General features: G+C 49.3%; 1 protein-coding gene across 1 annotated transcript in view; it reads left to right on the forward strand.

The window, feature by feature from the left end:
- PRRX2 (paired related homeobox 2) overlaps positions 1–27,690 on the forward strand; it is a 74,435-nt gene extending 46,745 nt beyond the window's left edge. Inside the window, exons 2-4 of the mRNA XM_030536008.1 lie at positions 14,021–14,205; positions 14,559–14,737; positions 20,922–27,690. Coding sequence (XP_030391868.1) covers positions 14,021–14,205; positions 14,559–14,737; positions 20,922–21,057 — 500 coding nt within the window. The 3' untranslated portion in view covers positions 21,058–27,690. The remainder of the gene's footprint in view (positions 1–14,020; positions 14,206–14,558; positions 14,738–20,921) is intronic.
- The last annotated feature ends 18 nt before the right edge of the window (positions 27,691–27,708 follow it).

The following is a 27,708-nucleotide window of genomic DNA, read 5'->3' on the forward strand; positions in this document are numbered from 1 at the left end:
AAGCCAGAGCAGCAAGCAGGCTGGTTATTGATATGGGAGCCAAGTCTTGGGGCTTCTTGCATATTTCCTCCTGTCGGGTGGTTTTACTCTATATCTTAACAGCGCCACATGCCTTCAACCCGACGCCACTGTTGATGGCCAAAGCTTCTCCCTAGTAGCTGTTGACCGACAGCTCCAACTGTACACCTATTGGGATGATTATTCCCTCCCTCGCCCCATCCCATGTGATGGCAAGGGGGAGTAACCTGTTGCATCCAGCCATGGAGCACCAGTGCCAGTGTTTGTGGCTTGGCAATGCTGCACCTGGCAGGATGCACTCAGGCAGAATTTTCCACGTATGATTTATGCAACCGGCACTGTAATCGCTGCTATGAAAGCTCTCCCCTTAATCCTCAAACGCATTTCTGGAGACAGAGTAGCCCATGAGGGGCGGGGCTGACTGGGGGTTGGCTTTTGGCAGGCGAGGTGGAGAAGAGGCCTGGATAAGCGTTCATTTGATAGCTAAACATTGTTTTCCTGCCCTGCCTTTGGAGAGGTCTAAAGCCAGAGCTCTGCAGAAGGAAGGGGGCGGGGTGCAAATCCTGCGCTTGCATGATGACTCCATCGGCTGAGGCTTTAGCTTTCTCTCCACTTCTTAGCCACGCCCCGAAGAGAGCTCACTAACAAGGTGTGTCTACACTGGAGCTGGGGTAGACATACCCGTCCTAGTTGCAGTCACTTAGTGTAGCCCCAGCTGCTTGGGCAGCGGGATGGGCTGGCTGCCCCGTCTGAAACCCTCAGGACATACTTGGGGCAGCTAGCCCACCCCGCCACCCACGCAGCTATGGCAACACTGCTATTTTTAGCGCATTAGCTCGATCAGAGCAAGCAAGGGCCCGTGTGCCCGGACTGCAGATTACACCTGCTTTCAGCGTGGTTTGAGATGCAGAAGCAGAGAACATCCCTCTCCGTGGCAGATGGCTCCTGGGGAACGTGGGATGAGTCATTAAAAGAGAGTTCATTGCAATAGGCCTGAGAGAGCCACGTCTTACTTTCGTGAATGTCCCCAGGGACTTAACCGTGAGAGGCAGGCTCAGTCTAGAACTGCACACGCATCCCTGGCACATCCACACAAACTAAGCTTGGCTCACGGATGCCGGCCAAATGGCGCAGCTCAAGGGGTTGGCATCATCCTATATTGCACCTGGCTACATCCAAGGTGGTTCTCTTCTTTGCAACAGCTGAGTTGCTGGTAATCTTTAGTTCTGAGCCTTAATGAGGACTCAAGACAGTGTCAGTGGTGGGTTCTTGCTTTTGGAGGCAGCCCACCTGAGCTCTTCTTTCTCAGCCATCAGAGCATTTAGCTCATTGCCCAATGGGTCCAGATTGAATCATTCCCTTCCTTTTTTGGGTGGGTAGACGATTACCCAGAGGAGGTTAGTATTGCTGATAAAATGCACTATAACTTATTAAATATGTGTCTACTCATCTTTGGAGTTGCTAATTAGGGGTGCAATCCTGCAGCACTGAAGGGAATAGGAACTTTGCATTGGCATCAGTGGGCACAAAAATCAGGTCCTAATTGCCCAGGGCAGCTTGCTTGTGCAAAATGCAAGCTCCGTGGTGCACCTGCTCTAGTGCTGACCCAAAGCCATTGAAGTCAGTGGAATGATTCCCATTGACTTGAGTGGGCTTTGGGTCAAGCCCCGTGTCCTTGTTGCATCACCTTACACCAGTAGAATACTCAGTGGACCTCAAGGAACCCTGCTTGGGTCAGTTCATTTCACGCCAAGAAATTGTCTTCAATTCTGGGGCCAAGAAGTGGCTTCACACCCTGAGCCAAAACAGAAAGTGGCAGCTGGGTTCCATAGAAAAGATCATTCTATTCTCTCTCTTTGGGAAGGCAGTGTGACCTAGCGGATAAAACACTAGACTGGGCTCCAGCAGACATGTGTTCTACTCCTCCTCTGACCAGCTGTGTGATGCTGAGCGTCTGCTCCTGCCTTGTCTATCTAGATTGTAAACTCTGGGGGCAAGGGCTGTCTCTCACTGTATGTACAATGGGGCCCTGATCTCAGCCAAGGCCTCTAGGTGCTACAGCCATACAAATAATTTAAAAAAATCTCCCTCCCTTGGCCTGCTCCTCCTCTGACTGAAGTTAGCCAGAGTATTGCTTTGACCTGAATGGAGCAGGCTTGGACCTCATCCTGCAAGTTGCTGAGCGAAGTCAATGGGAGTGGAGGGTGCACAGAACCTTATGGGAGACACTCAGCACCTTGCAGGATCAGGCCCAGTGTCAGCAAACTGATGCATCTTAATTGCTTCCCACCCCTCACCAAATCCTTCTGTGGCAGACAGTTGTGCATTCATGAGCGGGGGCAGATATTTCTTCTGTTGTATTTTTCAGTCTATAAGATGGAAAGCAGGTTCCAGCCCAAATAGCCAGCTTGGCTATACAAATGCAGTCAGCTTTCCAAACTAGCAGACAGTTCAAAGCACAGACACCAGCATAGTGCACATACACTGCACTCGGTGTCAGCCTGCCCATACTTTTGCAATCTTGTATTTCTATTGTGTAACGCAGGCCAAATTCAATAAAAGGAATAATTGAAAACAACATCACAGAGGCAAGCACAAACACTTTCAAAAGTCAGGGCTTCCAATTACCTCTCAAGCACAATAGCCTTGTTGACATAATTTGTACAGATTAAAATGTTTTTGTAGAGTATTTGGTTCCTACCATTTCCATGACTGTCTAATGGGAAATTCAGTGCAGTCTAGTGGTTAGACCAGGGGACTGAGCACTTGGATGCCTGGGTCCTATTCCCAGATGACTCATGCTGTGACCTTCAAAAAGTCTCTCTCTGCCTCCACTTCCCCCACTCTGTAAGACCCAGTTCAAGAAAGCACATGAGTTAAGTCCGTTCCTATTCAAGAGCACCATAGCATGTATTTGGTTTTAAACACAGCAGGTTTCAAGTCAAACAAGTGCTTAAGTGTTGTCCTGAATAGGAATACTTTTCTGAGCCACAATCTAAAATGGAAGCGATACTATTTAGGAAGTTTGGAGTTGCCTAGTGGTTAGAGCTGGTGACTTGGCATCAGAACTCCAGATTCTGTTCCCAACTGATCTGAAATGCGACTTGCAACAAATGACCGTAACTCTTTGTGGTCAGTTCTCCCCTTTTCCTCCGTCTTGGGGAGGAATTATGATGAATTAACATCTGTAAAGTGCTTTGAGTTCCTCAGATGAAAAGTGCTGGCAAGACAATTATTAGTGTTCAAGGGGGAGGGAAAGGACACAGAAAAATAACTGCATCCCCTGGATCATTTACTCCACAGATTAATCCAAAGGGAAACATTGAAAATAGATTTCGTGATTTAAGGAAAAAGTTAAAACAATTGCACCTGAAATCTAGGTGGACGTCATTGGTGTAGTTCTTTTGGTTTCCCTAGAGTATATAATGGCAGTCCACATGTGTACTGAGAAAGACCATGGGGGAAATGAAAGACATTGTTTTTCCAAAGAATTTCTTGGCTGTAAAAGCCCTCCGCTGCCCTGCAGCTTCCCTGATTAAGGCCCAGTGTTAATTTGTTAAATCCACATCAAGTGTCCGGAGAACCAGTTGTTTATTTTTGCTAATTCAGCCGGCTGAGATCAAATTGGGGTTTTATTTGGTTGGATAAACATTAATTAATAAAAGCTATTTATTTGGTTAGAGCTGGTCGCAGCCTTGGGGTCATATATGCCGTGATCATTATTTCAAACAAAACAAACCCAAAATGTCTCTCAACAGTTTGAAAAAGGCACAAACTTAGAGGGCTGAATTTATTTGTTTTAGGAAGAATTTACAGTTAATTCCCTCCAGGCTATTTCAAATCTTAAATTATACAGAATCAGGGGAAAAAGAAAAAAAAGGCTGGGTTGGGAGGGAGAGAAGTGGGAGGAAGAAAGGGAGGGGAAGTGACTGTAGAGGAGATTTGATCATTTGGCTGGGTGAAAAATATAAAGCTTAAAAAGGTCTTTGGCAAACTATCCACAAATAAATGGAACGTGTAAAATAATTTAATGGCAAGAAACTGCTCCGCTCCAGGTTTTTACATTGCAACGCAATAGGGCGAGATGTAATTTAAGCTTTTAGAGATGTGGGTCTGATCTGACCAGGCCAGAGATGCACGAGGAGTAGTGTTCTGTATTCACCACCAAATCATAATCGTTTAAGGGTCGAAGCTGCTGTCCAGAGAATGGGCTGCACATAGCGAGGAAGGGGTTGTGTAGTTAAAGCAATCAGAGAGCATGTGGCCAGAAGGGATCACCCGACCATCTAAGTCTGACCTCCTGTATGTCACGGACCACTAGCACCCACCACCCAACGCCTGCACACTAAGCAGAACTAGACTGAAATAGGAACAGAGGGAGCCTGTAGAAGAGAAGAGTGAGGTGGGATTTGATAGCAGCCTTCAACTACCTGAAGGGGGGTTCCAAAGAGGATGGAACTAGGCTGTTCTCAGTGGTGGCAGATGACAGAACAAGCAGCAAAGGTTTCAAGTTGCAGTGGGAAGGTCTAGGTTGGATATTAGGAAACATTATTTCACGAGGAGGATGGTGAAGCACTGGACTGGGTTACCTAAGGAGATGGTGGAATCTCCATCCTTAGAGATTTTTAAGGCCCAGCTTGACAAAGTCCTGGCTGGGATGATTTAGTTGAGGTTGGTCCTGCTTTGAGCAGGGCTGGAGTAGATGACCTCTTCCAGCCCTAATATTTTATGATTCTATGATAGTCCCTGGTTTAAATGTCAGCTTTTCCTATATTAAGGAGGCCAGCCAGTGTCTCTTGCACTGCTCCCCAAAGCCAGGGGATGAGGGGTGCACTCCTACTCTGAGCTGGGCTCCCCACACTAGGCCTTATTTTAACCCCCAGGCTCATTTCTCTCCCTAGCCCATAGCTGCAGACCCATTCTACAGACGCTACTTTAGCACTGTGGCTGACTGTTGCAGCACCCCACCTCAGCAGGGGTTCCCAAAACTTTCCCTAAGCAATAGGGCACCAGGAGCTGCCGTGGAGCTGAGCTTAGCAGCATACCATGATCAGAACCCCTGCATTCAGGGCCTTGCCTGAGTGGCAGGATTAGGCCTTAAATAAACCCTGATGGCTAGTTTTCAGGTATCCATCCCCTGTTGACTTAAGGTAGCTCAGCCTCTGAGAAATGAGACCATTCCCCCTTAGATTCATCTCAAAGCAAGAACTAGGGGAGGCAGTTTGCACTTGGAAGGTGCAGAAAAGCACCGAGGGTCATACATTCCATTACAAAAATCTCCCCTTTCCACACAATGTGACGATGGCCAGTGCCTGGTTTTCAACCAAAAAGGCTGGTCGAAAAGGGGACCTGACAGTGTCCGTCAGCTGTACTGACTGGACACCTAAATTTTGGTTACAGTGGGTGGGGGAGCTGCTGGGTCATCACCCATGCCAGTCCCTACTCAGCCAGGGCCACCTCCTACCTGCGTGGGGTGGCTGCAGCTCCCAGCCCCAGCAAAGCAGGTGAGTCCCTCCTGAACTGGGCAGGGGGATGGGAGGGGAAAAGCAGCGAGCTAAGAGGAGTGGATGGGGGCAGGGCATCCGGGGGAAGAGGCAGGGCAGGGGAGGTTCCGGCACTCCTGCTGGAGGGTCCAGTTCTTAAATATTACCAAGTTGGCAACCCTAGTGAGGCCTACAGGAATAGTACACTTGCCTGAATGAAAGGGAATTGCCATCTCTCCCTGAATATGGGCACTCCTCTCCCATGGCACAGGGACATTCCATGTAGATAAGGTACATTTAGAAATTGAGACATTCCCCTCATTGAGTTCCAACATGTAAACGGATGTAATTTCAGCGCAAATCAAAATAATAATAATAATACATTCAGATTGCCTGGATCACGACTGCCTTGAGCTCATGAATCGCTCGTGAACAACGGTCATAAATCAAATCTGAAACCTTGGTGGAAAGGTAGGGAAAATTCCCTTTCTAATGGCACAAAGTACAACTTTCTACTGCTGATAGCCTAGGAGGAGTTCAAGGGTTAAAATCCCTCACTACATATATATTTAACCATGATCCAGATTTGCTATAATACCTGGCTTTCTAGTCTCAGCTCAGCAAATAATTATTAAAGAAAACTGCTATGAGCACAGATGAGAAGTGCAAACTCAGCAGAGCTGCTGTGAGCTGCTTAGAAAATGAACATCGGAATACTGCCTTTGGGCCTGATCCTGCAGTCTCAGTGACTCCAAACAGGCATGTTACCTGGATAAGGAATGCAGGATCAGTCCTGTATTTTGACAGAGCAGTTTTCCTACGAGCCACAGGTCTGAACCTGCTCTCACTGAAGCTAAATGATAATGTGCATAGACGTCGGAGGGACAAGGATCGGACTGTCTCACATGCGTTATGGGGTTACCTGGTAGAATAGCAGTGTTAAGTAAAGAACGGCCAGGACAATGACAAAGGAAAAGAGGCAAAGGAGAAAAGGGAGGCTATCAAATGGGATGATCAAGATTAATTTAAGAAGAGGACCAGAAGGGCTGTGATTTTCAAAAGATCCTTAGAGGGTTAAGCCCCAAAGTAAAATGTTCAGAAGCACCTGATGTCTACACAGCATATTGTGGCGTGGGTAGGTGCAGCCGTTCTAGCTTTAATCTAGCTAGTACGGGTAACAAGAGCCGTGGCGACATGGTGGCACGGGCTTCCGCACCATCTAGCACCCAGACCGCAAGCCTGTCAGGGAACACGGGGACACACACTGGTTGCTAACCCATACTGAAGCCTGTTTCACCATGTCTACGTTGTTACTGTTACCCGTACCAGATAGATTAACATTAGTGGTATGTCTGCCATGCTACAGTCAGACCTTCACTCTCAGTTTAGCTGTACCCTGACTGAGGCACCTGGGAAGCTAAGTCCCATTGACTTTCTAATGAAACTTCAGCTCCTAAGTGTCTAAGTCCCTTTTGAACAATGGGACTTAGGATCCTAAATCACTTAGGTGACTTTGAACATTTTATCCCATTTTCTCTAACAAGCTTGAAAATCCCAGCTCAAGTCCTTTGGAATAATTTACTATTTGGATGAGATTTTCAAAAGCTTCTAAGTGATTCAGGGATACAAGTTCTACCGAAAGCCAACGTCCATTGGGCACTTTTGGACATTCCAGCCTTTATCGTTAACATACCCCAGCGATGAGTGGGCTAGATTTAGTGTTAAACAGACAACAAGGTTCTAGTTTGTGCAATGTCTGAGACGCACACACACGCACTTGTTACAAAACAACAGCTTAATTCTATGTCTCGTATATTCCGTTTAATGCCAGTTTCCCCTGGGGAATGTGTTTTTCATCTCAGGGTTACTGAGCAGTCTCGCTTTCCCTTTTTATCCTTGCAATGTCATCGTTCATTATTCAGTAATATTATCCCTCCCTCCCCTCTTTATTTTTTCCCCTTAGAGGAAATTGTAATCAGCGGAAAATAAATACACCATACGAAAAGCGGCCACAGGAAGGGGGAATGTTCACATGTCCCCTCTGACCTCTAGGTTGGACAATCAACACAGTCAGTATCTCCAAGTGAGCCAGACAGTAACCAAAAAATGACAAATGCAAACTTGCAAATTCGCTCCATCCTTTCAACCCCCCTTGCCTCCCAAAACGAGGCCTGCAAAGTCCTTCAGGAGGGAAAGAAATCCTGTGCGGAGCTATTTCTGCCTTTCCATAATGAATGAATCTTATTCTTGGAAGAGCATCAGGATGGGAAAACACATTCTAATTCCTTGGTGAAAATCACAGAGAAGCCAATTAAGTAACTTTTCCTTCTGTGTGTCTAACGCTCAGAAGTGAATAGGGTTATCTTATGGCACAGCAGCCTTTGGCATGAAAAAGTAATGGCTGGATGGCCAGAGTCAGCTGTGGATTTCATGTAGGATTTGTGACTGCAGATGGAAATAGGATCTATTAGGTTTATCCTCCTATCCCACCCCGTGAAAGCACAAAAATGGAACGTTTAATGACATTCATTTTTTAATGCTGATTTCAGCTCTATCTTTTTATAGAACGGGCTATCACTCCCAACCTTGCACACCATAAACCTATCACACACATGCCATCAGCAATTAGAGTGGCATTTATCTGGTCCTACATTTCTGGAGTATGGGCAGGGCTCCAAAGCATAAGCTAATTGAGAAAAGATGTGGATTCATTATGGAGCGGGAGAACCCTGTCTCTGGGCTAATTAGAGGAATCAAACAGGTACGTTTGGATCAAGAGCGGCCTCATCTGCAATCAACGGATGGGCTTTTTTTTAAAGAGGAGGGAAAAACATCACATAATGGAGAATTCATCTGGAAGCAGAAGGACCTATGTAGAGTTCAGGAACAATGATACCCTTTGAGCTGTACGGGGCAGATATCTTTCAAGGGAAGGTTTGATTAGGTGAGGAAAGGCTTTCACCAGCTAACAATAGCTTTTAAGAGTTTGCCTGGAATGTGCTGCATGGTTTTGTGGCTCAGAAGATCTCACTTGTACATGGTTTAGGGGCACATTTAAACTAGCAGAGGGGCTTGAACATAAAAACTGGACCCGTGCACCCCCAGACTTTACAACTCTTTAAAATGGTCCGCCTCACTCCAAACATGGAAGGGGGGTGTAATCCATATTGGAATCTTGCAGCTTGGGCCCATCTCTGATGCAAATCCCACATGGAAATAATTTTACACAGTGGGTCCGTGGTAGCGCCTGACCTCATTTCCATTAAATTCTATGTGAGGTTTTGTGTTGATTTCAGTGGGAGACAGATCAGGAGTCCTGCTTTGCTAGGAGGAAAAGAGGGCAGGCAGAGTGGGTGCGGTTGAGAGCACATTCTCCACATGCCATTTTAAGAGTTAAATCAATAGGTTCTTCTCCCTCATTCTTTCAACAGAGCAACCTGGAAGCTATTGCTCATGGAAAAGTCCTACAGACAGATTTAACTAAGGATCAGCCCAGCTGGGTTCAATAGAAATCACTATAAAAACCTATACCATTTAATAGAGAATGAGATCCTCTTTCTATAATTTGTCCATTAAACCCTATCAGGTAGTTCATAAATCCTATAGGGAGCTTATTGCTCCCTATTAAATTCTGTAGGGCTTTTCCATCAGGGATGGTTCTTGCATGCCGGCCCATGTCAATGCCAGGTTCTGGGAGGAAGCTGGGACAGCAGCGACCTGACATATTTTTTTAATCCAGAGGCTCATTAGCTTGCTGAAGGAAAACAAAACCAAAAAAGGAGTTAAACTAAAAGGGGCAACTGTAAAATAGAGATTGGCAGCGAATTTGAGGCTCTCAACAGAACCAAGGGCTGGAGGGAATTCTCGGAATTTTATTTGTGATGCAAAGCTAGACTGCGGTCTCCTGGGCGGGGCAAAGAGCGTCTTTCTCTCTCGGCTTTTTGACTCAGCTTGCGTTTATTTCAGATTGAACCAAACACGTGTCACCTTTCATAACATTCTCCCCCGCCCCAGTCCTGGAGCTTCCCAAATGCAGCCGCGCTCAGCTTCTACCAGCCCGAGGGTCCCTCTGTCCTCAGGGGTTTACAGGGGCAAAGAAAGGATGAAACTTACTTGGAATGCAAAGATGTGTAACTAAATGATCAGAAAGCGGCAGTACATAAGGAGCTCCCCGGCGCTATTCAGACAACTAGGGCCCATGGTAGCTGAGGTCACCTCTCTTTCTACAGCCCCTCAAGGGAGTTCCTGTTTCACCATCCAGTCATGGGGATGGTGGTCTCAGTGGACAGTTCCCTTCCTCTATCCCCTGGACACCTACTTGTGTGGCTGAGGCAGAGGAATGAGGTACCCTGACACAACGCAAGATCTATTTAATCACGCTTGTTGAGGAGCTGCACCAATAACAGGTCAGGGAGTAGGGTGAGTGCTGCATTTTGAGCCTGACCTGTGGATTGTTAGAGGCCATTCCTACAAGGTGCAGAGCATTCTCACTGCCCGTAATGTGTAATGGTTTCTAATGATGGACGGCATCCAGGGATCTCAGGCCTCAATGTGCATTGTAAAGAAAGCACCAAAGACTCATCTCACACTAGGCCATTGTCAGCACCAGCCACAAACCTAACCCCTCATTCTCAGAGATTTCAATTGCCACTTCCCCCGGGGTAACTGCCACGTGGTTGTCAGGATTTCTGACTCAAGCCAGGGAGAGCTGCCTCTGCAATTATGCCCTAAGTTAGGGTTGCCAACCCTCCAGGATAGTCCTGGAGTCTCCAGGGATTAAAGATTAATCTTTAATTAAAGACTATGTCATGCGATGAAACCTCCAGGAATATGGCCAACCAAAAATTGGGAACCCTGGACCTGATAGCAGTGGTGGCTTCAGTGGAGGTCCATGGCTGCAACTGCACCCTTCAAAATCAGGCCCAGTGTTCAATGGGAGCACTTGCACAGGGGCTCCTGTCTCAGGTTTGGGCCTGGCTGTCCCTCCAGAGGCAGCTGGGCCAGACCTGAGTGGTGGCACTGTGACCTTGTGCACCCAGTCACAATGCCCGGAGTGGGCAGCTGGGCCCAGCCCCATGGGACAGGAGTCACAACCGCTGAATGAGCATTGAGGGGGTTCACTCTCCATGCCCACCCCTGGGGCCTCCCCTCCATGCCCGGCCAGGATTAGGGATGGAGGTGCTCTGGGTGGTCGGTGCCCCCTCGGCGGGCTGAGGAGCAGTCTCATTGAATTGAGAGAGGCTATGTCCGCCCCTGCTTGATAGCCACAGGCACAGCATGGCTGAAGTAGACTAGGCTCAGTTTATTCATTATTAAAATGGGACTGTCCCCGAAGTCTCTGTCCAACCATACTGAACGCTCCCCAGTGCTCCAGGCTACAGAGAGTCTCAAATACAAAGTGTAGCAAAGAAAGGGTCCACCTGGAAATTAGCAGCACAGATGCCTACTCTCGGTTTCCTTAACCGATAAAGCAGACAGCACAGACCAGTAATTAGGACAAGGGCTCAGGAGTCTTAGAACACATCTACACAGAAAAAAACCAACCCCAAACCAAACCACGGCAGTGAGTCTCAGAGCCCAGGGCAACTGGCTTGGGCTTGTGGGGCTAAAAATAGCAGCGTAGACGTTTGGGCTTGGACTGGAAGCTGGACTCTGAAACCTGGCAAGGCAGGGAGGGTCTCAGAGCCCCAAACATTGAGCCAGTGGACCCAGGCTCAGACTCACTACCACGTGTCTTTTTCTCCAGTGTAGACAGACCCTCAGGTTCTAGTCACTGTGTGACCTTGGTCAACTCACTTCACCTTTGTGTGCTTCACTTCACCCCTCTGTAACACAGGGGTAATGCTGCCCTTTGTAGTGTGCTTTGAGATGCTGGAGAACCACGAAGGGTCGTAACAACAGCCATGCACATTTCTACTGCCCCACTCACCTAAGATTGGGGGTGGGTGAGCACGGGGTTGATGGGTGTCTAAATTATCTTTAGTTTTTCATCAGCGTGGTAAAAGTAGGAATCAGATCACACTGGATCACGTTGCCCCATTGGATGAGATTCATGGTGCATCTACTCCAGTATCCTGTTACTCACAATGGCCAGCACCAGATGTTTCAGAGAAAGGTGCAAGAAACCCTGCGGTAGCAATGGAGTACGGCACAGAAGTTTCCATCTAGCCCGTAGTAGTCAGAAGTTTCAGAGTAGCAGCCGTGTTAGTCTGTATCTGCAAAAAGAACAGGAGTACTTGTGGCACCTGAGAGACTAACAAATTGATTTGAGCATAAACTTTCGTGGGCATCGTGCATCTGAAGAAGTGGGCTGTAGTCCACGAAAGCTTATGCTCAAATAAATTTGCTAGTCTCTAAGGTGCCACAAGTATTCCTGTTCTTTTTTTAGTAGTCAGAGGGTGGCATGAGGGTTTATATTCCTTTCAGGAGATTTGGTGTCTGGGCTGGTATCATCTCATGACAATTTTGCAAAGCTGCATTTGAAGCTTTTTAGCAAGAGGCAACAATTTCTCACCTCACAGGCTCTAACTTTGACATAGGGCACAGAAATCCAATGCAACGGCTGTAAATCCATGGGATGTCATAAAACTATAACATTTCAAACAATTCAAAAATATTTTCCCGCCATTAGGTACAAATTGAATCCAGATGCTTTGCTAATGGAAAAAACAACTGAGCAATACTCCACTAAAGAATTAAAAACAACAACATACTTTCCCCACTGGGCCTCTGTAAGCAACTGACTGTGTCCTCCAGAACCAGTCTCCATCAGCCTGCCCCATCTCATGTAACGCTGGCGACAAAGAAAGAATGAGTTACCCTGGATGAAGGCCCAAGATGTGCCATACTCAGACCTGGATCTGGGCCAAAAAGGCAAAAAGATGGACTAGTGGCAGCCTTAAGGTTCAAAATTTCACGAGCCACAAAAATGGAAACAAATGCTGGGTGTGAGTAGAAATCTCAGAGCCTTGGTAACATTTGTTTCTAGCACTGGCGGGCCATGAGATAGTTCACCTTAAAAATCACGTTCTTCTAATTACCCTCCTGGTCCTCCTCATGTCGCAGACAGATGTAGCTGCTGCTAATTCAGGAATTACTGGCAGGGGAGCTGGAACCATTTTTATAGTGAGTGCGTTGAAAGCCATTGGACAAAATGGTCTAATATGTCATTGCTATTATTACTCCAAGCCAGGGACTGCGGCTGCATCTGCAGCACCACTAGTTCCTGCACCGCTGACGCTGGCGTTAGAGACTAAGACCCCCATTTGCAAAAGCGGCCAAGGATTTTGGGTACTTCCATTTTTGGGTGCCCAACTTGAGACATCCTGGGGCCTGATTTGCTATGGTGCTGAGCTCCCGCAGCTTGCATTGACTTCAACAGGACTTGCCAGCACTCGTCGCCTCTGAGAATCAGGCCTCAAGCATCTGCTGCATCTGAAATCAGTGGCCACCTTTGGGAATTTTAAGCTTCGTACTTACATAGCACTTGGCATATATTAACTAGTGAAAGCCCTTTCCCCATTCATCCCCCCAAAGGTAATTATTATCCCTGAGAAAAACTGATGCACAGAGAAGGGCTGGGACATGTGCCATGAGACACAGTCAGTGGCAGAGCTAGGACTGGAACTAAAGAACTGCTTCCCCTTCCCATAGACAGTCCAGTGGGCCACGCTGCTTCCCCTCGAGGTAGGCTGAAAAGTTAGATTTCTATTGGTAAATGTTGGTGAACAGCGATTTCACCCTATACACGCAAACTGAAGAAAAAATATTTCCATCAATGATCATCGAAATGTACAGACAGACGAAGGAAGAAAAATGCTGCTTGAGAACTTAGTCCAGTTCAATTTCAGGGTATTTACCTTGTATCTTTTGACACGGGATGTTGACAATGTGTATTTTAATGGCTATAAAGCTTTAGCTTTTTGACTTCCAACGTCTGCTGTCAAACAATTATTGCCTGACTCTCCCCGTCGTCTGACCTCTCCCCCATAATTCTGCATCGCTGTGAACATATCAGCTGGAAACAATAGGAAAACATGCTTTCAAATAAACATTGATGTTATCCATCAACATTCTAAATGAGTTGTATTCTGCCAAGCTTGGCTCTAGGCCTTGCAGAGAAGGGCAGGCTGTGTTCCTCTGCCGAATTGCAGACATCTGCACCGAGCAAGGTCATCTCCCAGGCCCAGCAATGAAATCCTCTCTAAGAAGGTTTCAGAGTAGCCGCCGTGTTAGTCTGTATCCACAAAAAGAACAGGAGTACTTGTGGCACCTTTGTTAGTCTCTAAGGTGCCACAAGTACTCCTGTTCTTTTTTCTCTAAGAAGGGTCAGTCACCGGCCTTGTTCACCCTTTGAATAGAGACACAGAGCAGTGCCCCTGCTGCACCCTGCCTGCCCCATCCCCCTCAACAGTGCCTGGGTGTGTCTGTCTAACCGGCAGGGGAGAAGTGGGCTGGCCCCATGGACGTGTCACTTGTACCCAGCCCCCCTGGGATTGTCTCCTTTGTGCTCCCCCTAGGTGAGAGTCTGAGTCCGAGCCGCGGGGCTGCCAAGCGGAAGAAGAAGCAGAGGAGGAACCGCACCACATTCAACAGCAGCCAGCTCCAGGCTCTGGAGCGAGTCTTCGAGAGGACGCATTACCCCGATGCTTTCGTGCGAGAGGAGCTAGCGCGGCGGGTCAACCTCAGTGAGGCCAGAGTCCAGGTGAGCAAAGCCATGGGGAGACACTAGGCCTCTGCCTCCTGGCTCTAGGCAAGGATGCTGGCTCCCCCCCACCCCTCTTGGCCAGCTAGAACTCAGGCCTTCATAGAGTTCAGAACGATCAGGGCAGTGCATCCTCTAGGAGCATCACAGCTCCTCCTGGCCCACTGTGTCATGGCAGGCAGAAAAGAGGTGTCACTGCCAGGCTGAGATCTGCCAGAATTAACTCGGCCCCCTGCTCAGTGCAACCAGCCTGCTGTGCTATGCATTAGGGAGCGTGGGGCAGCTCCCCCTCTCCCTCCCACCTGCCTCATCTGTGCAGCTCAAGTGACCAGTCCTGCCTCTCCTCCCGCTAGGTGTGGTTCCAGAACCGAAGAGCCAAGTTCCGCCGCAACGAGAGGGCGATGCTGGCCAACAGGTCCGCATCGCTCCTCAAATCCTATAGCCAAGACGCAGCCATTGAACAGCCCATGGCCCCCAGGCCGACTGCCTTGAGCCCAGAGTATCTCTCCTGGACTACCACATCCCCATACAGGTAAGTCCAGGCAGCCTCATCATTATCTTTCCCATCTATTCCCAAACTGAGTTACCATGGCTGCCTTTCAGGAGGTGCTGGAGAGCCAGCCAAGGCCACCCTACCAGGCCTGTCCCTAGTGGGCAGAAAAGACGGCAAAGGCTGGATGGATGAGAGATTCATAGATTCATAGACTCTAGGACTGGGAGGGACCTCAAGAGGTCATCGAGTCCAGTCCCCTGCCCTCATGGCAGGACCAAATACTATCTAGACCATCGCTGATAGACATTTATCTAACCTACTCTTAAATATCTCCAGAGATGGAGATTCCACAACCTCCCTAGGCAATTTATTCCAGTGTTTAACTACCTGACAGTTAGGAACTTTTTTCTAATGTCCAACCTAAATCTCCCTTACTGCAGTTTAAGCCCATTGCTTCTTGTTCTATCATTAGAGGCTAAGGTGAACAAGTTTTCTCCCTCCTCCTGATGACACCCTTTTAGATACCTGAAAACTGCTATCAGGTCCCCTCTCAGTCTTCTCTTTTCCAAACTAAATAAACCCAATTCTTTCAGCCTTCCTTCATAGGTCATGTTCTCAAGACCTTTAATCATTCTTGTTGCTCTTCTCTGGATCCTCTCCAATTTCTCCACATCTTTCTTGAAATGCAGTGCCCAGAACTGGACACAATACTCCAGGTGAGGCCTAACCAGCACAGAGTAGAGCGGAAGAATGACTTCTCGTGTCTTGTTTACAACACACCTGTTAATGCATCCCAGAATCAGATTTGCTTTTTTTGCAATAGTATCACGCTGTTGACTCATATTTAGCTTGTGGTCCACTGTGACCCCTAGATCTCTTTCTGCCATACTCCTTCCTAGACAGAGAAGGCTGATTAGAAAACTGCTCCCCCTCCAAGGGAGAGAATTAAACAGGCAGGGGAAATGGAGAAGGCACAAAGGCCACAGGGAGTCTTTCCATTGGCTTTAGCGGGAGTTGGGATGGGCCCTAAGCCTCAAGTAGGAAGGAGAAGTTAGAACTGAATAAACTGCAGGCCCATTGGGCCAAGATGTCGGCCTGCCACTAGGACAAACACAGCCAGCATATGGGATGGAGGCAATGGCTGTGCTGAGTTGAATGCAGTGTTGTGGGAGCTGTGTCTGCCCCAGGTTATTAGGAGACAAGGTGGGTGAGGTAATATCTGTTACTGGACCAGTTTCTGTCGGTGAGAGAGACAAGCTTTTGAGCTTACACTGAGCTCTTCCTCAGGCCTGGGAAAGGCACTCCGAGTGCCACAGCTAAATACGAGGCTGAATAGATAGAATATGTGCTAACTCCTTATGCTAAACTAAGTGACTATTCCAGGTGAAGTGGCCTGTATACACCACTGTCATCATAGGACGAAAACAGGGGGTTAGCGGTTGTCTGGTTTCACCATAGGCGGCAACTTTCCAATGTGCCGGGGATGCTCTACCCCCATACCCTGCCGTCACTCCTCTTTCCCCCAAATCCCCAATCCCACCCCATCTCTTTCTGCCCCATTCCACCCCTCCCCTGAGCACGCCACATCCCCACTCCTTCCCTTCCCCCCCCGAGCCTCCTGCATGCTGCAAAACAGCTGATCACAGCGGGCAGGCGGCATGGGGAGGGAGGGGGAGGTGCTGATCAGTGGGGCTCATCAGTGGGCAGGAGGCACTGGGGGAGGGGGGGCCAGTAGGAGGGCTGCTGGTGGCTGTTCAGCACCCACCATTTTTTCCCTGTGGGTGTGCCAGCCCTGGAGCACCCACGGAGTCAGCACCTATGGGTTTCACTCGCATAGTTTTTGTTAGGTTGTTTAGTGCCCTGGATGAGGTACACGACACGACATGTTGTGATAGGCGTGTGTAGGACCCATGGATCAGACTCATCCTCAAAGGAAACTGCACAACACTTTCAAAAGACAAGCCTGGGAGCCATAGGCACCGACTTCCCTTCTTTTCCATGGGTGCTCAAAGCCCCCTCTGTCCCCAGCCCCGCTCCCACTCCATCCCTTCCATGAGGCCCCACCTCTTCCCCACCCCCATTCTAACCCCTTCCCCAAAGTTCCTGCCTCAATTCTACCCCCTCCCTGCCAATATTCCAACTCCTTCTCCAAATCCCTGCCCCAGCTCCGCCTCTTCCTCGCCTCCTCCCTGAGCGTGCCATGTTCCCGCTCCTCCCCCTCATCCCGGAGCGTGCTAATGCTGCCAAACAGCTGTTTGGCAGTGGCCAGGCAGGAAGAGCTGGGAGGTAGGTGGGGGAGCGGGGATGCAGTGTGCTCAGGGGGGAGGAGGAGGTGGGGCGGGGGAGGAGGGGAGCTTGGCTGCCGGTGGGTGCAGAGCACTCACTAATTTTCCCCCATGGGTGCTCCAGCCCCCAAGCACCCATGGAGTCAGCGCCTATTCTGGGAGCTGAAATTCATAATTTTGCATGATGCTAAAAATCATGGTCTTAATGAAGACACTGGATTCATGGGTTATTACAACAATATGTAACCCACTAACCCCCCCCCTTTTTGTCCTGTGACTACAGGGGTGACTTCCCCTGGAATGGTCCCTTGGAACACGTGCTAACTACTTATGCTAAGTGCTCCACCTAGGAAGGAACAATCAGTTTCACACATACAGAATGGGGAGGAGACTGTCTAGGAAGGAGTATGGCAGAAAGAGATCTAGGGGTCATAGTAGACCACAAGCTTAATATGAGTCAACAGTGTGATACTGTTGCAAAAAAAGCAAACATGATTCTGGGATGCATTAACAGGTGTGTTGTAAACAAGACACGAGAAGTCATTCTTCCACTTTACTCTGCACTGGTTAGGCCTCAACTGGAGTATTGTGTCCAGTTCTGGGCACCGCATTTCAAGAAAGATGTGGAGAAATTGGAGAGGATCCAGAGAAGAGCAACAAGAATGATTAAAGGTCTTGAGAACATGACCTATGAAGGAAGGCTGAAGGAATTGAGTTTGTTTAGTTTGGAAAAGAGAAGACTGAGAGGGGACCTGATAGCAGTTTTCAGGTATCTAAAAGGGTGTTATCAGGAGGAGGGAGAAAACTTGTTCACCTTAGCCTCCAATGATAGAACAAGAAGCAATGGGCTTAAACTGCAGCAAGGGAGATTTAGGTTGGACATTAGGAAAAAGTTCCTAACTGTCAGGGTAGTTAAACACTGGAATAAATTGCCTAGGGAGGTTGTGGAATCTCCATCTCTGGAGATATTTAAGAGTAGGTTAGATAAATGTCTATTAGGGATGGTCTAGACAGTATTTGGTCCTGCCATGAGGGCAGGGGACTGGACTCGATGACCTCTCGAGGTCCCTTCCAGTCCTACAGTCTATGAGTCTATGAGTCTATTTGTTCCACCTTGGATTGAGCTGTGGCACTCAGAGTGCCTTTCCCAGACCCAAAGAAGAGCTGTGTGAGGCTTGAAAGCTTGTCTCTCTCACCAACAGAAGTTGGTCCAATAACAGAGATGACCTCACCCACCTTGTCTTCTAATGTTGAGTTTAAATATTTATAAGAGTGAAACTTGGGTGAGGATAGTTAATATTCTAAGTGTCAGCGGCACATGGTGCTCCCCAGGGGTCATGAGAACCAACAGAGCTTTTTAGCAGCCTGAGCACTAATGACACCCCTCCACCCCCTGGGGGTAAAGCAGAACCCAGAAAGCTTTGCAAGAGAGGTTTTTTTCAGTGGTTTAGGAATCCTGTAAACTAGGGACAGGCAAACTCAACAGGGTCAAATTTCTTTCTGGGGTAACTCTAGCAATTGCATCAGGGATGAATTTGGCCTGTTTTATCTAACCCAGAACCCACTTGGAAATGCAAACTCATGTTCTGCTTGGGAAAGACATCAAAATAAAGAGCCGGAGAGGGGGAGGAGGAGGGAAGAAATTCTAATTAACAAATAATTACAAGCACGGAGTTGGGACAAGATAGACCCTCCCACCACCTTGGTTTCAGGTCAAGGGGCTCTTGCAGGGCCACCCAGAGGGGGGCGGGGCGCAAGTGGGGCAATTTGTCCCAGGCCCCAGGCCCTGCAGGGGCCCCCACGAGAGTTTTTTGGGGGCCCTGGAGCGGGGTCCTTCACTTGCTCCGGGGGTCCTGGAAAACTATCTCAGGGCCCGGGCCCCCGGAGCTTCTTCTGCTCCAGGTCTTTGGTAGCAATTTGGCAGCGAGGGGTCCTTCTGCTCCAGGACCTACCACTGAAGTGCCCTAACGACCCGTGGCGGGGGGTCCTTCCACTCTGGGACCCGCCGCCAAAGTGCCCCGAAGATCTGCGGTGGGGGGTCCCTCCACCCTGGGACCCGCCGCTGATGTGCCAGGTCTTCAGTGGCAATTCGGCGGCGGGGAGTCCATCCGCTCTGGGACCCGCCGCTGAAGTGCTGGGTCTTCAGTGGCAATTTGGTGGCAGGGGCCCCCCTTCACGAAGACCCCAGGCTCCCTGAATCCTCTGGGCGGCCGTGGGCTCTTCTACCCCAATACACTGCACAGGGGCTTTGTTTCAGCCAGGAAAAAGCTTCTTTTCACTTTTAAATAGAATTTCCTTTGGCAAAGCCATTCCGGGGAAGAAAGGGATTGCAAATTCAAACCCATTTGTTGAATCCTGTAACCAGAGTCAGTCATAAAAACTGCACTGGGAGTGTGTACTCTTCTGTACAGACCATGGAACTGAGAAATTGTAAGGGGTGGGGAGAACATCAGCCATCCCAGTCTTGGGTTCTCTCCTAGGCCCGCGGGTGATCTGAATGAAGTCAGCCTGGGATACTTGCAGTAATGAATACCTTTCCCTAAGTGCTTTGAAAGCCTGGGAGGAAGAGCTTTGCAAAAAGGACCCAGCATTTCAGTATCTAAGAGCCACAAGGGCAGAATATTGGTATGGAGACAGACGTTTGCTCCAGCATAATCCCCATCTGATTTGCTTCTGTATCTAACGCCTGTTTCATTCTTCAGCCCTTGAGCGACTCGTGTCATTGAGTGCTCAGATAGCGGGTTTTCCCTGCGCTGCAAAGCTCAGATCCAGATCTGGACTTCAGGACATGCTCCTCTCTGGGTTTGTGACTCAATCCATTGCCAACCCTAGCGATCAAGCGCACAGTCTGGAGTGAACCTCCCCTGTAATGTTCAGAGTGGGTAGGGAAGGGGTTTAGCCCAGGGGTGGGCAAACTACGGCCCGGGGGCTGCGGCCCTTCAGATGTTTTAATCCGGCCCTCGAGCTCCTGCCAGGGAGCAGGGCCTGGAGCTTGCCCCACTCCGGCGCTCCAGCTGAGGAGCGGGGTCCGGGACTTGCCCCGCTCTGTGTGTGGCCTGGCTTCCAGAAGCAGCAGCATGTCCCCGCTCCGGGTCCTACATGAAGGGGCAGCCAGGGGCTCCACACGGTGCCAGTGCCCCAAGCGCCGCCCTCACAGCTCCCATTGGCTGGCAATTGGAGCCAATGGGAGTGCAGGGGCGGCGCCTGCAGACGGGGCAGCGCAGAGCCACCTGCTCGCGCCTCCACGTAGGAGCCGAAGTGGGAACATGCCGCTGCTTCTGGGAGCTGCTTGAGGTAAGTGTCCCCAGAGCCTGCACCTCTGTCCCCCTCCCGCATCCCAACCCCCTGTCCCAGTCCTGATCCCTGTCCCACGCTCCGAACCCCTTGGTCCTAGTCCAAAGCACCCTCCTGCACCCTGAACTCCTCATTCCTGGCCCCACCCCAGAGCCTGAACCCCCAGATAGAGCCTTCACCCGCTCCCGCACCCAACTCCCAATTTCATGAGCATTCATGGCCCACCATACAATTTCTATACCCAGATATGGCCCTCGGGCCAAAATGTTTGCCCACCCCAGGTCTAGATCCAGGTTTTTGCCCTGGGCCCATCTCAAATGTATTCAGTTTAGAAGCTAGAGCAGGGACTTAAAAATCACATTTAAAGTTGGTATGCACAAACTGTCTGCCTTCACTGAGCAGCATAAAGCCATCCAGCCCCTGCTATGGTTTGCGGGGGAAGTTTACTATTGGCATCAGCCGATTGTTTCTGAGAAGCTGGTGAAAGGAGCCAACTGCCTGACAACTTAAAATCAAATGAATCAAATAGAGAGGTGCTATTCTACTTAACCATTGCAGCGTCGGCATCTAAGGCTTTCCCTGGGCTGTGCCTAAGTCTCATAACTATTTTCCTCTCCCTCGCTCCTCTCCCCCCCACCCTGCAGCACCGTGCCATCCTACAGCTCAAGCAGCACCGCAACGCCCGCCCAGGGGGTGAACATGGCAAACAGCATCGCCAGCTTACGCCTCAAAGCCAAAGAGTTCAGCCTGAATCAGAGCCATGTGCCCACGGTGAACTGACTGCACATCCCCAGAACCGGGACAAAATACCAATGTGCCTGCCCTAGGCGGGAGAGCATCTTCCCGATCACAAGAGGCCAGCTTGCTGCTCCTGTCCCAGTCTAAACCCAAACCCTTCTGATTCTCAACCAATGCCAAGTCCATCACCAGCATCCCCTTCTTCTTCTAGCCCCTTTGGAAAGCAGAGCAAGTCACAATCCCCTTTGGAAAGTGGCGTGTAATTGCAGCCACGGACGGAGTGAACTTGATAAGAAAGTTGCTTTCCCCACACACTCTATTATAAAATATACGTACGCACACACACACACACACACACACACACACACACACACACACACACACACACACACATTTCAAGGATGAACAGACTTGCCAAGTTAACATGAAGATGCTTCCGAACAGGGAAGACTCTTGGACTGCAGGATTTGACCAATTTGGATATCTCAGCTGGACAGCCAAAGAGCGACTGAGTATCCTCCTACGCTGGGGACGTCCCGCTGGTCTTTGTTGGGAGGATCACTACGTTGTATTATGTCAATTATATAGTCCCTTTTCCTGTGGTTGTCACTCAAACTTGACTGTTCAGCCATTGCATTTGTAGCCGACACATTATACGACAGCAGTTCCAAGGCTGACAACTTTGCTCATATATTTTTGTGTCACCAGACTGCAGTGCTTGAGAGAGAAAGACTTTTGCAAGCGGGACTTCCCACCCCTGCTGTATATATTCATTACCCTAACCCTGCATTGTGCTTTGTACATTTAGGAGTAGCCAGCTGCCCATGCCAATGTAAGATATATGTTACCGACTTCTTTTTTTTTTTTAAACCCTTAGTCAAAGGCAAAGATGATGGTTTGAGTGCTCAGGAGAACTCACTCCAGCTAGCTGACGGGACTTTGCAGCTTTCCAAAAGTTGATGTTTGCTCTGCACTTTGTGGTTAAGTCAATGAATTCACAAGCAAGTCTGAAGGGGCTCGGGTCCTTGAACTGTCCGGGGGGGAAAAAAAACGGCTGTGGGCTTTAGCTGAGTGCATCGTTGTCCAATGGCCAGGCAGGCTGCCTCCTTCGGAAACACTGCCTCTCTTGTGGAATTGCCTCCCCTGGATGTGGTTGGTGGCCTGGCCTCGTAAATTAAACGCCTTCTGCAGCAAGTGGCTGGCTTTCCCCATCACCCCACCTCTTAGCAATCTCTTCCCTGCCGAACAGCTGAAAATCAAAGTTAAAGTGTAAGATGTGAACAAGCAGAACCTCAGCTGGAGGCCTCAGGGGTCTTCTCTGAGCTTTTTATTCTGCGGCTTTAATTAATGGGGCTAGAGCAGGGGGCTGGACAGACAGCTCTGGAGACAGCTTTCCTTACGTATGCACAAGTACAGGTATAACATGGGCAGTACAGGCTTCCCTTGGTACTGCTATACCACTGAGCCTCAGCCCTGCTCTGATGGGGCTTCCGGCCAGGAAGGAGAAGGGAGCTCAGTTTCCAGGCTTCATTCAAGCCCCGACCTCTCTGCTGCATGGTGCTGGTTTTATGATGTGGACAAAATACCCACTGGAAACCGGGCTGAAACTGCTTATTCATTTCACATAGGCCACCAAGCAGGCACCAACTGAAAACAGCTTTGGGTCCTGACTGACTTGCCCTGGATTTGAACTAGTGACTTAGAAGTAAAAGGCATCATCTCCCCATACCAATCCCCCAGCCCATTCAGTCGCCATCTTGTTAAGGCCTGTGTCTTGCTGGGAATTTAGTAAGGAATGAATGAATATGCTGGTACTTTTAAGAACAAAGGCGGCTACTACTGAGATGCTCTTCTACAGATAACTCTCTACAGTAGGATGACCATATGTTTCCATTTTATAGGGACAATCCCAATTTTGGGGGCTTTTTCTTATATAGGCATCTATTACCCCCCACCCCGTGTCCTGGTTTTTTACACTTGCTCTCTGGTCACCCTAGTCTATGGGAAGCCCAGTAGTTTTGCTGTAGCCAGTACTACAGAGGTGGAAAGAGCTCGTATTCTGCAACGTGGCATTAAAAGGCATAACCATCTTCCCTCGCAGTAGTCACAGATGCTGAACGGGCTCCAGGACAAAGGCACATGTGGAGTTTCTGACGGGCTGGCATAGCTCATCCATAAAGGTAACCTCATTCCTCCCACACTGAGTGCTTCCCTTGGGAGCAGCCTTTTCTTCAATGGGTCTTTGGCTGCAGCCTGATACGTTAGCTGGCAGGAGGACTCATGCACGGGCCCATCTGCTTCAAAAGACACAAGTCTCTAGTGCCTGAGCCAAGGGCGAGTCCCCACAAGCTAGGCAGCAGCAGGGTTTGTATCTGCTGTAGTTATGATAGGAGCAGATCCTACTGAGCTGTTCTAACTTTCCACCCAGTAGAGCGAAGTGATGCTGTAGCCACTGAGTGACCCTTAGCTGCTGTTATCAAGGTCTGGAAAGACCCAGGCCTTCTGGGCAGCATCAGCAGGGCCACGCCTGGCCTGGGCGGTCCAGTGGGGAGGATCCTGCCAGACTTATCTTCCCAGCTGCTTCCCAACAGATGAAAGATGTTTCCAAAATCAAGGTGGTGACACCTAGTGTGCGTTTATCTTAACTGGACATGGGGACACAAACTTCTTAAAGAAACCAGCACAACCAATGCCAAGATCATTGTCAGAGTGAGCAGATAATAGCACCCACCCCCTTGGAACAAGATGTTCACTGCCCTGCTCGCTATGGATGTGAATCACAGCTCTGATGCTTTTAGGCTGCTCCAGCCCCCACCCTCATGCTGGTGATTCTGGACTTAAATTCCAACAACCAATTCATGTGCTGTGGTACCTGAGCACTTCTCAGTCTCTAATGCATTTACCCCCCCGACACCCCTGTGAACTAGGGAAGTGCTATCATCTCCACAGAAATGATGAGAGCAAAGGTGCAGAGATATGGGAGGAGGAGTGGCATTGGGTGTACCAGTAGAGTTAAAGCAGTGGCTTTTTTGTGCCTAGACAAGCCGGTCATGCAGGAAGTCTGTGGCACAGCAGTGACGTGAATCTTGGTCCCTTAAGTCTTCAGGGTAGCACCCTGACCCCTGAACCACCCTCTTTTAAAAAGTAATTCCAGATTTTCCAAACTGGCCAGCATTTTGGGCCCTGAATGCTTTGAAAGTATGGCCCCCGCTGTGGGTGGTGGGCATAGACAATCTGGTCCCGGTCTCTTAGGAAAATTCTGTCTCCATGAGGTCAAATATACTTGTCAGATCAGATACTATCCCAATTACCCCCACCCCACCCTACCCTCATTGCTGTGACTGTGCGAGGCCTCATCTTAAGGGCAGTCTCTTGGCCAGCAGGCACCTGCCAGCATCCTGGTTAACACAGCCTCTTGAAGACCATCTAACCAGTGCACAGTTTCCAACACTCGGCGAGAGGTCATTTCAAGCACATAGAGAACAGTTGTGACACTTCATGCAAAACTGGTGGCAAGCGTCTTCGGAGCAGGGCTGAGGCCCATTAGCATGAACCAGGAGTGCAAGTGTAGAAAACCTTTACCCGGGAAGGAGCTTGAGCGCAGGCAGAAGCGCATGAGGCAGGGAAAAGAGATCATGGGCTTGAGTAAAGTTCTGGCTGCACCGGTTTCAGTTTAACACCGGGTGTCACTAGCACAGCACCAAACAGCCCAGGATAACCATGCAAGGACTGAAACGTCCTATTTCCCCCGTGAGAAAAGCCATGGAACAACGAATTCCAAATTTCCAGCCCCAGTGTTTGTTTGATGCAAAATAAAGATCTCCAAGCAGCAATGAGAGAAGCAGCGCACGATGGAGGTAGCCTGTCAAAGCCAAGACGTGCAGCCATAGAGTCACTGAAGATAGAACTCCCATCATGAGAAACTTTGCTTGGGGGTGGGAAGAGGGAAAATCTTGGAGCTTTTATTCCCATGGAAAGCGTGGGGCTCTTTCCTGTTGTATAAGACGAAACCGCAGAGATATAAATGTCACTCCCTTTTTGAGAGCATTAATGAAAATAAACCGGTTTAATAGTTTGCAGATGCTGTTTCTCTAAATGTAAAAAAGAAAGGGGAGGGGGATATTTCTTTGCACAATCTCAATTAGAAAACATTTGCTCTTAATTTTACAGCTCTCTTGGCAGCCTCCTCCAAAATTGTCAGCTAACGTTAAAGCATTACCAAGACAAGACACAAATTGCCCCAGTGGAGTGACAGCAAGAACTAGGGATTGTCCTAATCTAAGCTTGCTCTCTTCCATTTTATTTGTACATTTCAATTACTTGTAACAGGATCTATGGGGTGGGGTGGGGTTGTTCAGGTGGGGTTTTTTTTGTGCATGTGTGTAGGGTTTTTGGTTTGGTTTTCAGGGGGGTTCTTTTTGAGGAGGGAAGTAATTTTTGTAAGAACAACTTGTGAAATAACTGAGAAATAAATATTTTACTGAGTAGTTCAGCGTCTAGATGCATGAATGAGGATTCAGCCTTTCCCTGCTCTGTCACAGCCAATTCTGGGACAATGCCCGGCCCCCAGCAGGACTGGAGGCTGCACTGCGCTGGAAGATGGCGGGGTGGGGCTCTTTGGACTTCTCAGGCCAAGAAGAGTAACGAGATGAAGAACACGAATAGGGCCATTTAGCAGCATTTAGCATCACCTTCTTCCAACTGAGCTGGCACTCATCTGTTGAAGCCCCACCAAGGGTGTATTTGACTATTGCACCATGATTGTCGAATGCTCCCATAGTTCCTGCCAGTTGAGAATCTCTCTGTGTTTTACAAAAGCGGGGTGGGGGTGTATTAGTATCTCCAGCTAAGAAGTGGGGAAACAGAAGCTCAGAACAGCAAGGCTGCAGATCTCGCAAGCCCTGCTCTAACTGCTAGATGTGTTGGATTCCTAGTAGAGAATGGTTCCCCTTCCACAGGTGCTTGGTTAATTCCATGCTAGCGCTGCCCCTGGGTCTTTTCCCAGGGGTGCGTCATTAATGTTGGTGATGTGTGATGCAGGTTGGGGATTGGGCCTTTGTATCCCCTCTCAGCCTGGCCCCCAATCCCTTACAGAGTATGTCAGTTGGGAGCACTGTGCCACAGCACTGAGGAGATGTCTACGCTGCATTGAGGAACGAACCTCCCCGTTGATACCCACAGCCTTGGGCTGGTGGGCCTTGTACCAGCGTGCTCAAAACAGCCGCGTAGGCATCGCAGCCAGAGCCACAGCGGGAAAGCAACGTCTACACGGCTATTTTTAGTGCACTTGCGTGACATTACCCCCAAGGCTGCAGACGCCAGCTGGAAGGCTTGCTCCATCTCCCAGCTGCAGTGTAGACATACTCTGAATGTCTGGTAGGCCACCCTGTAATAACCAGGCGTCGCTCAGCCCTGTTCCAAAGGAACAGACGCATATTGCAGAGACTGGGAGCTGCCCGTGGCCTCCACTCACCCACCACAGTCTCAGCTACAGTCGAGTGGGCGTGAAAGGAGCCACAACCGTCCTGCACATTAGTTCAGTGGAATTCTTCAAGCCAGGAGGCTTTCAAGGCCCGGCACCATCGATGTCCAGAGGGAATAGAAACTTACAGCCAGGGGCACAGAATCGAAGGGCTCGGCCTGGCATTTCATTGCAGAGCTGTGCCAGAGCCTAGTGATTTCATTACATTTCATGGGGCAGGAAGTGCTGGTTGCTGGTTGAAAGGCCTGAGTCTTGTCAGAGGTAATAGGATTGGTTCACTGCAGGCAAAGCCATGGCTGCCTTAGTACTCTGTGAAGGGGGGAACACCCATAACTAGCCCCCCCCCACGGTTATGACTCTTTTCCCCTTGCAAGGGCAGCCGCCCCTCACCACAGCCCTGCCGCAGGAACTCCTGTTCGGGAGGTCACAACCGCACCGTGTTCACTTGGTTCTAATACACAGGGAGCTCTTCCACGTCTGGCTTCACGCTGCTCCAGTGTGCAGGCCCCTGACACTTGTTTTCACGTCGTTCCCTCTTTCCCGTTTTTTGAGCTATGCCCAGCAGCAGAGAAGGACTAAACCCCGATACTCAGGGCCAGATTTTGAATATCCCAGAACTGGGGGCAGTATGGATGCAGCGGGGCTGGACTGGGACCATCTCTATCCATGAGGAGGAAACGGGTTTAAAAATCTCTCACACCTCATACATTTCACACCTGGCCATAAAGTTCCTACAGCAACCGCATGTCTCAGGGAGTCAGAAACAGGCTACAGAGCTTTTTTTTTCTCTTTACTGCTAAACCACCAGTTCAAATCCTAGCACAGCCAGGGATCGGGAGAGAGGTTTTGAATAGATGGTGGATACTTAATGGGCGGTTCCTGGAGTCTCATCTCACCGTGACCATCCGTGCTCAGCCTTGGGGAATGTTGGAGAAGTCGTCGAGTGGTTCTGCTGTAGCTGCTCGGGAAACAAACATTCACTCTCGGAATGAACAGAGTCAGTGTGTCGCACAGCTTCACAAGTGACACGTTTGGGTCACAGTATCTGTCAATTGTCCTCAGGGAGCTACAGGAAGGGCCTGACTGCTGCTCTGCTGAGGTGAAGATTCAGTAATGGCTGCAAAGGAGCATTAAGTCTGGGTCATATCATCCTCTTCTCAAGGTCCATTCTGGAGAAGCCTGTTGCACTGAGGAAAACTTTAAAACAGCAG

The sequence above is a fragment of the Gopherus evgoodei genome, chromosome 16 (genome assembly GCF_007399415.2).
Source record: "Gopherus evgoodei ecotype Sinaloan lineage chromosome 16, rGopEvg1_v1.p, whole genome shotgun sequence".
In the NCBI taxonomy this organism is placed as follows: domain Eukaryota; kingdom Metazoa; phylum Chordata; order Testudines; family Testudinidae; genus Gopherus; species Gopherus evgoodei.